Genomic DNA, 17,952 nt, shown 5'->3' on the forward strand with positions numbered 1-17,952 from the left:
AATGACAGAGATCCAGAAGTGTAAATGAGGTGAAAAATGATTTACCAAGTAACGTGAAAAATCACACACGGTGCGTATCTGTCCTAAAGAGCTCTTACCCCAAGGTCTTAAACATAGTCATAAATCTGCAAGCAAGAGAGGGGTAAAGTCATTGTAATCACTGTTTCTCCTAGTTAGGGGGAAAAACCCAACTCTTAAATTTCTGGCTTCCTTGGCCAATGTTTCTTACTGGCCCCTGTTCTCATTTCAGAGCATTAGTAATGCCCATAATATGCTGCCCATTACAACAACTAATGAGCACGCTGACGTTTACATACAGCTTGAACAAATTAGTCATCTGCATTTGAAAGCCTCCGCTGCCGATTGTACATCCATTATTGCTGGAGGCATCTGCATAACTTTTAACATTGAAAAGAATTGGGCTTCACTTATCAAATTTTAGCATTCGTCTGTGGTTTTTAAAAATTGCACAAGTCAAGGTATGTTAGAAACATAACTGACCACGATGGCATCCATAATAAGCTTCTCAAGCCTTTTTCTATCTATATTTATTCTGACATTGTTTCCTTTTTGGGGTAGGGACAACATTGTCTTATATTTTATTTGAAATCTTTTACAAGGCAGACTAGAGTCTGAATGGGTACTGTTCAATATACTAATTGAATCAGCATAGGTTATAAAGAATTAATATAATGCTTTCATGGGATTCATGATCAGGTGAATGTCTTCCTATGTTAGAACTTGCAAAGTTGTATGCTATGTTTTAAGACACATGGAGAGTTGGGGTGCCTGGGTGGCTCAGTCGGTTAAGTGTCCTACTTCGGCTCAGGTCATGATCTTGCAGTTCTTGAGTTTGAGCCCTGCATTGGGCTCTGTGCTGACAAATCAGAGCCTAGCTTGCTTCCGATTCTGTGTCTCCCTCTCTGTCTGCCCCTCCCTTGCTTGTTGTCTCTGTCTCTGTCTCAAAAAATAATAAACATTAAAAAAAAAATTAAGACACATGGAGACAGAGCATTCATTCATTCATTTCCACAACTATTGTTTCCAGGCTCTAAGTGCCAGATATCATGCTTAATGCTGGGGATACTAAAATGAATTAAGACACAATTGATTGTTCTCAAGAAACTATGTACTGGAGGAGAGACACATAAAAACAGACTTTGGTATCATAAATTATATATTGGATCGCACATGAAACATTTACTTGCCCTTTGGCTCTAAGTTTTATTAGAAATGATTTGCTATTTTGTGATCCCTTTTAAAATGTAATAAAAGATAAAGTTCGATTTCCCAAATGGTCATAACTGAAACATACAGATAATTCTACTATAAGAAGTCACACAAATGTCTTGGGAAAACACCGAGTTTCATCAGAGTGGTGGTTTTTAAAAACCATGTTAGAATTCATCCTTCTTCCTTCATTCAACAAGTATTGATAGGTTTCTCAGTGCTTATTAACTACACTGTAAGCCCCAAGAGACCTGGATTTTTGTTGTCTGTGTTCTCCCAGTAGCACAGAATAGAAGCTTGATTCAACTTTATTGACTGAATATTCAAAGAACTCCGGGTAGCCTGCCACAATCTGAGTGTGCCTTAATGAATAAGGGTGGCTCCTACCTCCCCACATAGAGCTTACAGTCTAATGAAAAACCGGACTTAATGTTCTCCCTGAAATTTTAACACTCTCTCACGAAAACTGAACACTTGTTAAATGAAAGACCCAGGAAGGTGATATCATCAGCAGATCATGAAACTAAAATACACTATAACTCCAACACTTTAAATACAGTATCTTTTGTATTTATTTTCATATACACATGCATGCATATGCACGTGCACATGTATAAAACTGCTGTTTTTCCCCCACAAATCTTATCTGGTGGGGTTTTGGGGAGACTCCCAGCCATGGCTACAGAGGGGTGTCTGGGCCACCCACACATATCCTAGCCAACAGCCTCCCAGTCTGTTGTGTTTCGAAATGTCACATTATTATTATTGTTAGTAGTGGTAAGTACTGGCCAATATTTCGGTGCTTCTATTTGACATTCGGTAAAATTCAAATAAAAATGACCACTTTAACATCAAAGATGAGGAAAATCAGTGACACTATGGAGATGCCTCCATTTTTAACCATACCAAAACCTGTTCTTTAAGCCTGACTAAAATCAGTGTATAATGGAGACAGGTTTAAGCCGTGTTTGAGAGGAACAAGTACTGTATCCCACGATAATTTAAAAGGCAGTTGAAGCCTACCTACTGCAGTATATTTCCGTAAATATATATTTCAGTACACTAAACTTCATACCTTGTATTTTTACAAAACAATACCGATGCCTGGAAACCTTGTTCTATTGAATTTCGCTGTAATAACAGTTGTCGAAATGCGAGGCGCCCTCGGATGGAAAAATGAATCCTATCAGGAGGATCTAAATGGGGGGGCTGCGGGTGAAACGTTCTTGCTGGGTCCACTACCCTCTTTATCCAGAATTCAGAGCAGTAAAGAAGTGCCCCTGTTGTCCAACACGTGATACGAAGACTTCTCAACTTTGGAAGCACAAGCCCAATCTGGGAGGAAAGCAGTGCTATTTGGCAAAGATGAAAACCAACAGAGGTCAGGAAGGAGAACCTTGGGACTGGGGTTTGGACCTGGCGGACGAGGCCAGCTGCAGATCCCCGCGAGACCGCGCCGCCCAGGTCATCAGCCCCCGCGTCTCTTCTGCCACCGCGTTACTGCCACCATCGAGTGCCTTCCACTGCCGACGGGACGTCCTCCGCAGACGCTCGCCCCCTGGGGGGTGGGGGGGCGCCGGAGGCCTCCCCAGATCGCAGACGTGCAGCTTCGGACCGGAGCCCGGGCGGCCTCTGCCGCCAGCGACCTCGCTCCGGCCCGCGGGCTGCCCGGCTTCCCGCGAGGTGGTCGCGGAGCAGGAGGGGCGGAGAGCCGGGCGCGGCGGCCCGAGCGACGAGGCTCCCGGGCGCAAGGCCTCGCTTTCGTGGCTTTGAAAACTTTCCAGCGCGCGTGCCACGGCGACGCGCAGCGGCCGGGCCGGAGCCCACGCGGCCCGCGCCTCCCGCGGGGAACTTTTCGGCGCCCGGCTGCCTTGTCACTCTCGCTTTCCGACGCGCCTCCCCCTGGGCTCGCGCTCCCCGCGCTGCCTCCCTCCCTCCCTCCCTCCCGCCGAGGAGCTCCCCCGGGCGCCCGCGGCTCGCGTCCCCGTCCCCGCCGCTCCGCGCTCGCCCTGCCCGGCCGCCCCGCCGCCCCGCGTCTCGCTTTTCAAAATGGCCCGGCCCCGTCCCGCGCCCTGAGAGCGCGGCGAGCGCGGCGCCGAGCCCCGGGCGGCCCCCCGGAGCGGGGAGCGCGGGGAGCGCGCGGAGCGGACGGCAGGGGAGGGGGGGGGGGGCGGAACGGGGGAGCGGAGGAGGGGACCCGCCGCCAGGGGCCGGCTGCTAGCTCCGCGCCGACTTTTCGCCAATGGTCCAAAGCGACATGTCCAAGTCGCCTCCCACAGCGGCGGCGGCGGCGGCGGTGGCGCAGGAGATCCAGATGGAAGTGCTGGAGAACGCGGCTCCCGCGGGGGCGCTCGGAGCGGCCGCACAGGTAGCGACGGCGCCGCGCCTTCTCCTTTCTTTGTGAGCATTCCGGGCGCCGACCCCCCGGCTCTCCCGGCGCCTCCTCCGCCGGGCTCCCTCGCCTCGCCGCTCCCCTCCCGCCCGGGCTCCTCCGCCGCCTCCTCTCCCCTCGCCCTTTGCCACCCACTTCTCCCTTCCCGGCGCCGGGGGACCCTGCCCCTTTCCGCAGGTCCCCGGCTCTGGCGCGGCTTCCATTTTTCTCTGCTTCCGAAAAGCGAGTGCGAAGGGGCGGGGGGAGAGACCTCCGGGTCTTCAGAGGCTGCCCCCGGGGCTGCTGGGGCTGCCCTCCTCGCCCCTTCCCGGGAGAGGCACATGGATAGACATGAACCAGGCGAGCGGACTGGACCTGCTCAAGATCGTGAGTCCGGGTGGGCGGGAGGGGCTCGGCTCCCCCCGACCCTTCCGGGCGTGCTCGGAGCTGGGGTGGGGAGGCAGCGTGGGAGGCGGTAGGGGTGCGCAGGGGCGTGGGGCGTTGGGCCCCGGGCACCGGGCGCAGCCGGGACCCCCCCCCCCGCCCCCGCACCTGGGGCGTTCTGCCGCCTTGACGGCTCAGCTCCCCTCGCGCCGCTTGCCGCCGTCTGCCTGCACCCCTCTTTCTTTCTCTTGAGAGAGTTGGGGACGCGAAAGTTTTTATTTTTCCTCCCCACCCCCCCGCCCTGAAATGTTAGCCGTTCCAGGGAGCCCCGGGACCCCCTTCCTCTCCGATGAGTATTAGCGGTTTCTGGAAAAATTCCGGTTCGCTGCTCGTTGTGAAATAGGAGATGTCAGTTGTGGGCGTTGGGCAATGATAAGGTGGTGGCTTTTACGTAAGGCTTTGGCAGGTACAGTTTGGATTACAGACACCTCCAGGTCTCAGCGGTAAGGACTCTCTCAACTTTTATCCTGCCAGGGAGATGACTTCAGACTCCGAGCTGTGGGCTGCTGGGCGAGCGAAGTGAGGAGGTTAGGATTACATTTCAAGCATCGTTTTGGAGAAATGTCTCTTTGCCTAGCGATACGGGCTTGTTGATTTCAAGCCTGCATTTGCTAGATTGTAATTTGTGGTGGTTACATATTTCTGTACTTAAAAAAAACTTATAAATATGTCGTTTCTGTTTTTTATATTTATATATGCTCAAGACAGAGCGTGTTCTTAGAGTGTTGTTTCCTGTAGCAGTGGGAGGGAGTAGGACACGGTAATAAAGGTTACAAATGTTTTGTTGCCATTGTTGTTTTGATAGGGGATAGAAATTGACGGCTCTGAGATTCTGTTGATACCGTTAATAATGGCGGTGTCATTGGCTTAATCATGGAGCTTTAGTGAACTTTCTTTTGCTACCGGGGAAATAACCTTGCTAACTTAAAACACATAATTCACTTTGAGATGGAAGAAAAATGTGGAAACCAAATTGTGTAATCAGAAATCCATTTCTTTCATAGGGGTAGCACAGCTAGCTTTTAGTCGGCCTTGGGCTGTTTGGCTGCTGAACCAGAGAGGGGACGTATAGCTAACCACCTACATTCCCATCTAGCTTCTGCCGGGGGACCTGAATTCTTACCAACACATGTCAGATTTGTTCTAAACTCCTGATTTGATCTAGACTCTTAACCAGGTTAGATGACAGTGAGAAATGTACTCCGAGAACTCATTTATTTCTGGATGAAGGTCTTGAATTTTGATAGAAGAAAGGACTTTTAGGCCATTTTTTTTCTTTGATCTTCCTTTAGGGATTTTTTTTTTTTTTTAAGTTTTCATTCTTATGATAAAAATAGAGTTCCTGAATTCCTGGAGATCAAAGTTACTGCTGACAGAAAACATGACTACATTCAGATAAGAAATACTAAATTCACTTAGTGATTTATGTCGTTAAATGTAAGTCAACAAATTGTTGTTAGTTGCAGTTATGAAATGATTCATATGTGAGGAGACACCGTTTCTGCCTTCAAGGGTGACAAATGTGTGGCAATTGTATGGTACAGGACTCTAAGTGAGGTACTGAATCTTCTATGGTTTCCGAGGAGTAAAGATCACAAACGTTCTATGTGGAGTAATCTGCAAGGACTTCATAGAAGAGGTGGCTTTTGAGAAGAGCTTCGAAGGGTAGGTGAGGTTTGACCCAAGATTGTTTGTCAGAGAGATGGTGGAAGCCATATAGGAGGTAAAGTCGCAAAAATTGTAAGTCTTGTAACATATTGATCATGTGTAGCTTGAAGAGAGTATGGAAAGGTACAGATTGGGCAGAGTTCGGCAGCAGATTGACAAGGCAATTTGAGGCCACATTTTGGAGGCATTGGAACCTGCCGTGTGATGAATGATAGAACCATGGAAGGGGTTCAACCAAGGAGTCGCATTCAGAAGATACACCTGGGAATGTTCTGGAAGGTATTTTAGAGTTTCAGGAGTCCAGAGGTGGAGCTGCCAGACAGGAGATTGGTATAACAGTTTGGACAAGAGGTATTAAGGCCTAAACTAAAGAGAGAGAGAGAGAGAGAGAGAGAGAGAGAGAGAGAGGCGATAATGGATACGACAGGCCCATGCGTGAGACACTTCAAAGACTCAATGCACAGGAATTGGCTAGTGAGTGGATAAATATACGAGAGGGAGGAAGAAGGGAGGAAAGGATATTACAAGCAGGTTGGAGGTATAAATATTCAACTGTGTCCACATCCGTCTCGTTGCTTTCTCTACCTTCCAAAAATGAAAGCAGTTTTCCTTGAATTGTGTGTCTATCACCTCGGGTATTTGAGGGAAACTTTGCCATGCTTTTATTTCTAATAAATCATGGCATCGTAGGATCAGAGGGCTGTGAAAACTTGGCATCTATTCTCTGGGCAGGACAGGACAGCAGTAAAACCTCCTAAAAAGGGGGGGGGGCGGGCTGTCTCAGGAGCGTCCCCCTTTTTTTTGTGATACTGAGTAATAGTAAATCTACTTAGAAATGGGATTTTCACTTGCAAATGGTGTGTCTAAGCAATCACTGGTTTTAAGAATCCTTTTTTTTTTTTTTACCTCTGGATTTTATTACAAGTTCTGTATGAACAGAAGATTTAGATTCACAGACTTCCCATTCTCCTTTTTTATGTTAATAATCCCGTCGAGGGAGGGATGGGGCACCCCTCCAACACCCCAACCCTTTCAGTGCAGCACATAAACAACACGAATAAGTTTCTTACATGAGAAGAGGGTTGGCAGTCTAACTACGGGTTGTAAGTTCTGATGGAAGCAAATGGCATCGCTTTTTGGGTAACCTGCCGAACAGCGTCACTGCAAACTTGGACCTCCTCCAAAGTCGGGCGCCAATCTAGTATTCTGCCTCCAAAGCTTCAAATCTGCATTGTCTACGACTATAGCCCCCAGCCACGCGTAGCCTGAACTGAGATGTGCTCTACATGTCAAATGCACACCAGATTCCAGAGACTTGATACGAAATAAAGAATATACGTCTCATTAATCATTTTTATATTGATAACATGTTGCAGTGGTAACCGTTTGGATATATTGGTGTAAATAAGATACAGCATTGCCATTGATTTCCCTTGTTGTTTGCCTTTCTCGTGTGGCTACTAGAACGTTCCAACGACACGGGCTTGCATTATATTTCTCTCGGGCAGCATTAGTCTAAAATGTGGCACTGGTAAATCTCAGGGGAGTGGACTCGATGGTGTGTGATGACTGGGGGGATGGGAAGCAGGTGAAAGGGACTGAGAATAGGATAGAGACGGAGGAGACGGGCAAGAAACAAGACGGGTATGTCAGCGCTTTCTGCCCGAAAGAGATTGTAACCGGCACCTCCAGCCACACCTGAAAACGAACAGACAGTAACCAGAGGTCCTGTTTGTTTTGCTCCTAGCAACAAGACCCAGCTGGTTCCACCCCAGCGGAGTTTGCCAGATGCTTTTCAAGCATGTTGTAGTAATACCAGCTGGTAGTGGCAACATCCTGAATCACCGTAGCAAGGAGCTTTATCTGAAAAGGGCAGCGGCCTTTCTCCTGGGGCTCTCGAACCACGTCCGTGTGGTTTTCCAGAAACACTTTTAGGTCCGCGGTAGAGCTTAGTCTTTTCACAGTCTCCAGAAGGAATGACCGTGGGTCTCGTGCGTCACGTTTTGCTAAAACCTTCCCCTCCGGGCCCCCCACCCCTTTCCTCCTGATTGGTATTTTCGTTCTGGTACCTGTTGCTGGATTTGATTCCGTTGAATTGCAGTGACGTAGCTTTAGTCCTTTCAGGAAGAGCTGAGCAAAATGTGTTAACCCCGTAATGGGTGGTGGCACCCTTCCCTGTGTGGCTGCAGCAGTAGTCACTGTCCTACAAATGACACACTCAGCATACGCTTACTGTCACAGCTACGCGGAGTTAGAATTAATTATGACACCACCACCAGTAGCCGAGGCTGCCTTGGAGTTCTTTCCAGGCCTGGCTGGAGGCTGTTATGAAGAGGGCAAGGTTGATCTTCTCCTGCCCTCCCTGCCCCTGAACTTCCCCACTAGACATTTCTCTGCCGTCTGGCCTTGTCCCTCCTTCCTTGTCTACCTCCCGATCCCCAACGCAGTTCTCTTTAGGCTGCCTCTGGAGTCCTTTGTGTAAACTGATCCATACAGAAAAGAACTTACGGTCTCCTTCCCTTTTCCTAGGGAGGTAATCTCCATTACTTTACTCCTCGTAAAGGATCTGACAGTCTTGTTCGTACTAAGCTATCAGTAAATGAGGAGATTTAATGTCTGATTTCTCTCTGGATCATTTTCGCTTAGTTTGTCTGCGGTTCAGAGGGATAAATCTCAATGAATGCTAATCGAGAGAGATGGAAACTAATTTCAGGTATCAGCATTATGCTGACGAGGAGCAGTCTGCAGGGAGGAGAACGGTCACCCTATCTATCAACCACAGAAGCGGCATCATTCTTGAAGCTGTCCCCAGGGCCTGCCAAGCCAACTGTGTGTGCACGGGTGGGCTCAAATCTACAGTTAACTGGCAACTTCTAAAATTAACTACTATTGTCTATTTCAACCATACAGAATTAGGTTTCAGTGATCTGTGAAATATGAACATTTAAAACTCCAGTCCAATTTTCAAAGTCATTTAGTATCAGAGAAGACATTCATTTACACAGAGCTGATATTTGACATCATCGTGACTGTTGGATATCATTTTAATAGGTCATTTATATACTTGTGGAAATTTCTAGAATTTTTTTCTAGTTTCTGAAGTCTGACTTAGCTTGGTTGATGTTTTAGGAGAAGTAAAGGAGTTTAAGTTTACAGTTTTCTTTTTCTCCTTTTTGCTGTGGTGACAACAATTTGTTTTTAGTAAGCTTCACATAACTAACAGGCAGTGAGTGGAAATGAGTGACTTTTTCAGGCTGTGTTCCAAGAAGGATTTAGGGGTCTGCACGTGTCAGGGAGAGTTTTATGGGTTACACTTTGTACTCTGGCCAAACACAGACTCCCTTTCTCCTCTCCCTTTGGTGTCCTGACACTTGGGTGACTCTGATTATGAATCATTTTATATATTGGGTGTTCATATATTTAGTGTTGCTAAAAAAAAAATTTAGAAAAGCCATTTGTCCTAAAGAAGCTACATTTGCAGTAGCCCCTGAACTAAGAAAACTATATACTCCTTTTCCAGGTGGAGGCAAGTAAATATTTGATTAATCTTTCTTGCCTTCCTTTGTTTTGGGAAGATTTGGCCTTTACTTTCTTCTTCTTCTTCCTCCTCCTCCTCTTCTTCTTCTTCTTCTTCTTCTTCTTCCTCCTCCTCCTCCTCCTCCTCCTCCTCCTCCTCCTCCTCCTCCTCCTCCTCTTCTTCTTCTTCTTAATAATTCCTGCAGATGAAATGCTCTAGTCTCCATTTTCAAGGATTTAGAGTAACTAAAGAGCAAGTAATTTCAGCAAGATGGACTTAATTTTAAATATTCATTGGATCAAAGGAAACTTTGCTTTGTAATGGTAGTATAAATTTTCACTAACATTTTTTAAAGTACATCGAAATGGACTATATTAGCTTTCCAAAAGATGCTTTAATTTGTTTTCCTCTTGATCTTGGGTATTGTTACAAGAAACGTTAAAAATTAAAAAGGAGACTATAGGAGAGAAATGATTGCTATAATTAGTAAAAGGACAGAATAGAGGTGTAATTACACATATCTGCTTATTTTAGCTTTTAATAAATTTGATACATAATGAATAAGGATTTGCTATAACACTATTAAGAAATGAACAAGTTAATACTTTGAATAAAGCATTCCCCTTAAATTTAAGTGAAGAGGAAAGTATATATACTTTAAAACTATCACCAGTTTGCATGGGCTTCGATGGGCCACAGTTTTTTGTTGTTGTTGTTTAGTTGGTTTTGTTTTTGTTTTTGTTTTAGTGTGCAAACTGTGCCTTAGTACAGTTGAAAACTGATAATCTAACATATATGCTTAAATATATATAGCATAGGTAGCCAAGTGCACCTGAAGTTATGTTTATGAACAGTGTTCGTAGGGGCCCAGAAAAATTAACATGCAGATACAATTAAACACTTTTTAAAGGTATCTGATTTCTTGCAGAGAACGGTCTCCTCCTCTGGGACAGAATGTCTGAAATATTGTGTGGTTTTCACAGTGCCTGTTGTGCATTTATGAGCAACCACGAAAAAGCTTACACACCAAAGCAGCTGAATAGTAAAACATATTTATCCTGAAAAAAATCTGAAGCAAATGACCATGATAGAATTTCAGACTCACTTTCCACCCATTTCAAAATGGTACTGGAAGGACACATCATGATGGAGTAAGGTTATATTTTGACTTTGTTCTCAAAGATGATTGTATGCTCCTCATGAAGACAAATAGTGTGTTTAAAAAAAAAAAGAAAATTTAACATAGATTTGTTCCCCAACCCCCAAAGAAACATGTTAGGCCTTTAATAAAAATCTTTCAAAGGTAATAAGTCTTTTTCTGTATGGAAATATATATATTTTTCTGTATGGAAATATATATATATATGTGTATATATATATGTGTATATATATATATGTATATACACACACACACACACATACATACACATTATTTAAAGAACTTCTCATGCTTTATTTTAGTGTTCTTAGGCTTTGGAAGAAAGACACTTCTGTCCAAACCTTTGTATAATAATTGGAAAAGGAAGAACGCTCTTGAAAGAATGTTATTTTTCAACAGTTTACTGAATAATGTTTACATAAGTAAGAAGAATAAGCTGCTGAGTGAGGAGAACGTTGTATAATACATTGTGAAAGCCCAGCCTAGGTTGTCTTTCCTTTTATGAAGCTGAGAGTTAATTAAATGCCATGGAAACACATTTGTATTATACAAATCCCGTAGATGCTTGAAAGAGAACAAACATCTTTAAGAAAAATTCTTGCTTTAAGATTATACCACCGTCTCACTGATTGCAAAGTCTTGTAACTTAGTCATAACACAAATGTTTGTAGTAGATTTCAGTTCGCCTAAGTGCTACATATACCATGGTTTATGGGATAGTTCTCTTTTTAATTAAAAACATATGTGTGTGTCCAATATCACAAAGTAGTATTTTCAAGACCTGAACACACTGATTTTTTTTAAAAGTAACTTTTGTAAATTCTGATGAACTAATGAAGCCTCTTTGAGTCTCATCATTCTAAATGTTATATACCTTACCCCACCTTTTCCCCACTCTTCCAGTCTGTGTGTAATATTACTTTTTATACTACGTATATTACTTCTTAAAATAAGTATGTCAGTTTTAAACTATTCTTCTGACCCTGTGCCATATGCTAGGTCTCATACTAAATGCTCTAAACCTGTTATTTCATATAATACTTAACCCGGTGAGGTGAGTGTTAATATCCCCTTTTAAAGGAAGAGAAGCCTGTTGTTTGGAGAAGTTAAGACACTGGCTCACTTTCTGCTCTAGCAGGGTTCCAACCTGTGTGCATTGAACTGTAAAGCTCAGCCTTGAGCTACTTTTCGATTGTATGTTAATGTTCAATATTTGCAACGACGTTATCTTTGCCTGGAATTAAACAGAGATTGATGCATAGTTTATTCTCCGTGCTCCGAATGCAAACGGTAGACATAATAGGAAAAGCAAGTTCATTTGCATACGTTCGGGCTTGGCTCGATCCTGTCAATTGAAGCAAATTGTCTCACTTTTTAACGCCCTGTTCTGAAATGCTTGTTTTATTATCGTTAGGATTCTATAAAACTGATTTTTCCTGTGTGCTCAGCAAAATCGCTAAGTGGATAAAAAGCCAGATTTTCATATCCCATTCAAACATGACAATAACGGGCCAGGCATTTTTATGAACTACTTTTAATTTCATCGAATTCACCACCTCGTCTATAGCCGTTTCACCACTTCCAAAAGCAGTCTCTACATCCATTGATCACAGGAGGAGCTGGCACCGTGTTTCCTCCGTGTTCCCTCTGGACCTGTATAGAAACTTCTATATGTACATATATATGTATATAAATAAGTTTCAGGGCCAGCAGAATTCATACTGCACGATGTTCTTCAGCCACCATATGCAGTTCTTACAAGTACCTATGGAGTTACAGATTAAAACATGAAAAACAGCCGAAATGGAAGCCCGCACCACTGGGCTGCTGGAAACAGCATTTCATTATGCACAATCTGTTGACGCATCACCTTTTCTCTCACCTTGCTGTTGTAGCTTCTTCGGTCTCTCCTGCACCGAAATCCTTGCTTTTAAACGTTTTTATCTTCAATGGCTTTGCCTCCAGATGACAGATATGCTAACAGATCACATAAGTTGTTTTAATTCGCACGTTATTGAACCCTTTGTCTGGAAACCTCTTTTCCCTATAAACTCACCATTTTGAAATCGATACTTGTGATTCCAGTGTCATTTTCTAATGATGCCCACATGATGGCAATTTATATTTTGTTTCGGTTTTTGACCCCTTTCTAGAAGTAGGCCTAGATTTTGGTGAAGAAGGTCTAACAATAATCTCATTTATCTTTTTTTTTTTTCCCTTTCTTTTGTAGTCATATGGAAGAGGAGCTAGAAGGAAAAACAGATTTAAAGGATCCGATGGGAGCACTTCCTCGGACACTACCTCAAATAGTTTTGTTCGTCAGGTAAGAGAGCTCTTAAATTTCTGGTTCACAGAGGTAGATTCAAATGAATTTAATTTTTTGAAGGTGATTTTTATACCATTACCCTTAAGATGTATGTGGTGCTATGGTACTTACTTGCAGTTAAAGTGAAAAGCGTGCAGTTTCATGTGATACTTAAAATATTTAAATTTTAAGTGAGATCACGTAGTAATTCCACCCTTTCCTGGCAAGTTGGGGAAAGACAAGTGTAAAATTCACTACAGAGGATTTCTTCGTAACAGAATGAGTGAACTCCAGCAGAAATGATTATGGCTTTGGGCGTTTTTTTTCGGCTGGGGGAGGGAATCTCCTGTTGTGGGCATCCGTGTTGCCAACTATGAACTTGAAATACCGGTGTTCCCCTAGCTTGAGTTTTCCTCTTCCCTGTTGGGAATTGGATTGTTAAAGAGGAAACTGTTCTTGGTCTTGGAACGACTGAGGCTTCTAAGGTTAAATAAAGCATATGATATCTTTGCGGCATAACTTGAACTGCCTTTGGAGACGTAGCTTTTATTTCAGGTGCTATGTGGGGTATTCCTGTCCAGCTGTTTGCAACTGTCCCCTAGACAGTGAGTGTCCACATCTTTAACATAGAAAACGTTCACACGTGCTAACAGAAAGGATTTTAACTGCCAGAGCAAGAACACAGGCAGCCCTATCTCCGAGGGCAGTAGGTTGTGTGTCTAGACTAAAGTCTTGCCAGGTGTAGATGAGTGTGTATCTTCATGCGACTAACGCTTCTCGGTGGAAAAGAAATTGGGAAGGACAGTGCTAGACAACCTGATTCCGTGGCTGAAGGACTCCCAGTATCTGGCCCTCGTGCTCCGAGGAATATGTCGGCCACAGGTCTTTCCCCCCAGATAATTGCGGTCAACAGGAACACTTCCATTTCTTTTGCTGGCCACTTTTCCTGTTGCTTCTTGCGCCCCTGCTCCGACACGTCCCCCCACGGTTAGTAGCACTTGGGCTTCCGTTTGTCCACCTGCCGCACCACTGGGGATTCTGTTCTTGGCTGGTTGCTGCCTCTTTACACTTTCGCGACACAGACAAAGGATGATCCCTCTTTGGCCCCCAGTTCCCTCTCTGCAATGTCAGCTATGCCAAAGGTATGTCTGAGTAACTCACATACAACGGGAAAAATCTTGGTTCCGGTCTGTGCCAGTTAAGAATTGTTTCGGTTGCAGGAAGTTAGAACAAGAGTTGGTTAGGAAAGAATGGGACTATTTTGCTAAGAAACATTTAGAAAGAAAAACAGATAGAGCTATGTTTTAACGGTGTCAGAAAGAAGGAGCCGGGAAGGGCCCAAGAGGAGCCAAAGGTGTGTGCGTTGGCAGAATCCAGGCGCCATGGTCCTAAGAATAAATGAAGGGCCTGAGAAATAGTTGCTTAGCTTAGGTGAGTCAGTGCACAGAAAGTCACCCAAGGCCTTTTCCATTTCAAGCATCCATCTCGATTCTGCCTCTGGGACAAGGAGACTGAACCAGAGGAGTGAGAAGCCACAACTGTGAGTCATTATCTCGGGGCCGGACGTCTGAAGTAGAAAAAAAATAAGCTTCTTAGAACACGTGGTAGTTGTGGCAAAGCCACACAAAGCGACAGGCAGGTTGTCGAGATTGCATGGGAAGAGAAACTGATGTTTGAAGTGAATGCCGCGTTGTGGGCAGAAATGAAGAGTAAACCGAGTCCTCTGTTGCTCACCTTCGCCCTGTTAAAAATGTCATTGTGAGACAATGGTCGGACTTCACTTTCCAGTTGCCCCTGGCCGTGGATTTCTCTTTCATGGTGCTTTGAGAATTTCATTCATTAACTTCATTCATTAAGGGGTGATTGCCACACTGCATATAAATTAACTGCGATTTGCTTTTCTTCACGATAACTTCCTTTTGCTTTTGTGTTCCTGGTGATGTGTGTGAGATTCTGTGCTTGAAACACAAAGATTATAAAGAGAGTTGTTAAACTACTTAATGTAAATTTAGATCTATATTGCCAAAACTTATGTGGGCATTTAAGAAGACAAGACAAAATAAAGCAAAACAAAACAACAACAACAACCCCCCTCCTGCCCCCCCCAAAAACCCCTCTATCCTAAAGGGGCATCTCTTTGAAAGAAAATAAAACCCATCTTCCTGAGTCCTAGAATGAGGTGTGTGCCATGGCATGGGTTTGGGGTGATGATTACACAGGTAATGATTTCAAGGACCCTGAAGTGCCGACTTCCTTCCATCACAGAAGGAAAACCAGTGTCTGTGGCCAGAATGCTGAGTTAAAACCTAGTTTTCCTTCGATAATTTAATCTCTGTTCTGTTCAAAACAGCATTCATATTTTGCTGCCATTTGAAAATAAGCAAACGTTACCTTGATAGAACTAGATATTTAATAGAGATGATTTCATCAGAGTGTTTGAAGAAATGCATGGTAGATGTTAGATTATTAAATCACCTGAAAGAACATCTTTTAAATGTGTTCTTTTTATCATAAGTAGATGTTTTGTTAAAACAAGTGACTTGTGTCCATGTATGTTACTTACCTGTCTGTGGCTGGGGCATATGTATAATTGGTAAATCACTACACCAAGTGGGATCTATTTAAAAATATCTTACAGTTAGATCATATTCCTGCCCTTGAACTAAAAATCATTTCCATATAACTTTGAAACCTTAGAATTACATTTTTAAAAATATTATATTATTTGTAAAGACTTTTTAACTATTTGGTAACCACTAGGTACTTCAGAAAGTTTCAGAGTTTGGAAATGAAAATTTTGTATAATAAATATATTAAAAATTTCAAAAATAAATAACTGACAGAATAGCATAGACTTGGCTCTGAACGGAGTTGTATCTCCCCCCAATTCTTATGTTAATTGTGTTTGGGGGGGTCTATAAGGGGATGATAACAAGGTTAGATGAGGTCATATAAGAGCAGGTCCATAATCCTACAGCACTGGGAGCCTTATAAGAAAGAGATACCAAGAATGTGCACGCACAGTAAAATAGCCACGTGAGGACATAGTGAGAAGATAGCCATCTGCAAGCCAAGGAGAGAAGCCCCACCAGAAACCCACCCTGCCAGAGTTATGATCATGAACTTCCAGCCTCCAGAACTGTGAGAAAATAGATTCCTGTTGTGTAAGCCTCTCCTTCTCTGGTGCTCTGTTACGGCAGCCATAACAGAGTAATACAGGTATGTATATAAGGGGGCACGAAAACAGGCCTATTTTATGTATTTATTTATTTATTTACTCTTAAAGTAAACATTCTTACTGATCTGTAACAAAAATGCCCCCAAATGCACAAATCATAAGTGTTCAGTCTGATGAGATTTCACAGAGTAAGTCCCCATGTGGCTATCACCCAGGTCAAGAAATCAATATCACCAGCACCTGAACTCCCCCTTTTGACCCTTCTCAACCGTTATTCCCTTCTTCCTTACTAAAGCTAGCCCATTACTTCTTCTTTTTATACCATAAGTTCCTGTGGTCTGTTTTTGGAGTTTTATATAAATAGAATCATTTATATCTGAATTCTTTCACTCAGCTTTACGATGGTTATATTCGTCTGTGTTGTGTGTTGCAATAAACGGTGAATCTTCTTTGCCGTATCGCACTCCACTGTTTAAATATAGCACAATTGCTTCTCTACTTTACTATTGCTAGACATTGGGTTATTTCCTGTTGGGGTTATTGAGAGTATGGCCGCGTACATGTTCTGGTATCTACCTTTGGTATGTGCACGCGTGCATTTTTGTTTGATCAGTAGAGTGGGATGGTGGGCCACGTGAACGTATGTGTTTAATTTAAGTACACACTACAAGCCAGTTTTCCAGAGTGGTTGAGCCAGTCTGCACTCCCACAAGTAGTGGGGAACAGTGTCAACTGTTTCACGGCCTTGCCAACACTTCGTATTGTCAATGTTTTTCCTTTTAGTCATTCTTGTGCCAGTGGTATGAATAGCCCTTTCCCTGATGACTAAGTCACAACTTACCCATGCTGGATTTTAGCCCTGTGGCTGTTTGATGAAAATTGTCTGCTAACCGTTTGTTGGAACATGTTGAAACATACTGGAATGCGGTAGAACGTGAACATGAAGATAAGTCTACAAAGTAGAAGGCTGAGAGGCCTTCACCCATGGTTTTATTTTATTTTTCCAAACTTTTTGTTGTATATTTTGTACCCATCATTTGTTCGTGGTGCTCTAACTAAAGTTATTTTGTAAGAAGGATCCTTAGTCTTAAGGAAAAGTTGCTTATAGATGGGTTTCTGCTTTAGGTCCTGAAGCAGGATAACAGGGACCATGAAAGAATTTCACAGTCATAGATAAAGATTCCCGGTTGTTAGTTCATCAGTTGACCTTAAGTTAACCAACTGAACAGTCTTCTGGTCCTTCACATCATCAGCCTGTTTGAGGTCAGTGATATTTCAGAGTCGGGATTGGAGGACGACTTCCTTCTTTAACTTAGTTAATTTCCCCCCGGACATCAGTTTTATGCAGGGGCTCTGGGAGAGAGGCGGAGCCCTGATCAGCATTGCAGCATGGCCACTGCACATGGGTTGTTGGCTACATGTTTCATATATTGTTAGGCTTTTCCAGGTGCTGTGGGAACCGAGGTCGCTATGATTTCTACTCTATATAAGCTTGTTGTGAAGTGATGGCCGAGCTCACCTTATCTGTCAAGCATTTCAAAGACAGACCTTGTTCTTCCTCTTATTTCCTAAAACCATTAGTTGGAGGGAAAGTTAATTGTGGTGTTTTTTAACTGTGGTCTTACTCCTTTATGCTGCAGCGGAAATGTTACATATATGCAATATATGTTCACAGTATACCGCACTTAAAATTTCCATAGTTCTCTTTGATGTATATTGTATCAGGAGACTTACTTAAAATGGTTTCTTTTCAAGAAGGAGGTGCGTGGTTAGGGGTCGCTGTGAAAGGACTAGAGTCTGAAGCCAGGCTGCTCAGTCTGAATTCCGGCTCTGCCATTTACTAGTTGGCCTTTGGACAAGCAGCTTAATCTTTCTATTCCCCAGCGTTTTTACCAGGGAAATAGTGCCGACTTCCAAAGTTAGTTGAAAGGATTGCATGAGTTCAAACTTGCCAATTGCTTAGAACTGTAGCTGGTAGCTAGAAAGTACTATTGAAGAGCGTATTATTATTATTTATAAATACTATAGGCCATTGAGAACATCAGTTAAAACCTGGATAAGAAGTAGAGCATGGCAGAGG

The 17,952-nt window shown here is 43.5% G+C and overlaps 1 protein-coding gene across 7 annotated transcripts in view; it reads left to right on the plus strand.

Annotated features, from left to right (window-relative positions):
* The first annotated feature begins 3,410 nt into the window (after positions 1-3,410).
* CACNB2 (calcium voltage-gated channel auxiliary subunit beta 2) overlaps positions 3,411-17,952 on the plus strand; it is a 384,840-nt gene continuing 370,298 nt past the window's right edge. For 2 of the 7 annotated variants that reach the window (XM_060659215.3, XM_060659219.3), the window contains exons 1-2: positions 3,413-3,598; positions 12,620-12,712. In XM_060659215.3, coding sequence (XP_060515198.1) covers positions 3,473-3,598; positions 12,620-12,712 — 219 coding nt within the window. In that variant the 5' untranslated portion in view covers positions 3,413-3,472. Of the gene's footprint in view, positions 3,599-3,859; positions 3,989-12,619; positions 12,713-17,952 lie in introns of those variants that run through there. The other 5 variants (XM_060659217.3, XM_081796056.1, XM_060659218.3 and 2 more) reach the window with 4 other exon arrangements.

Source organism: Panthera onca, chromosome B4 (genome assembly GCF_046562875.1).
Source record: "Panthera onca isolate mPanOnc1 chromosome B4, mPanOnc1 haplotype 2, whole genome shotgun sequence".
Lineage (NCBI taxonomy): Eukaryota > Metazoa > Chordata > Mammalia > Carnivora > Felidae > Panthera > Panthera onca.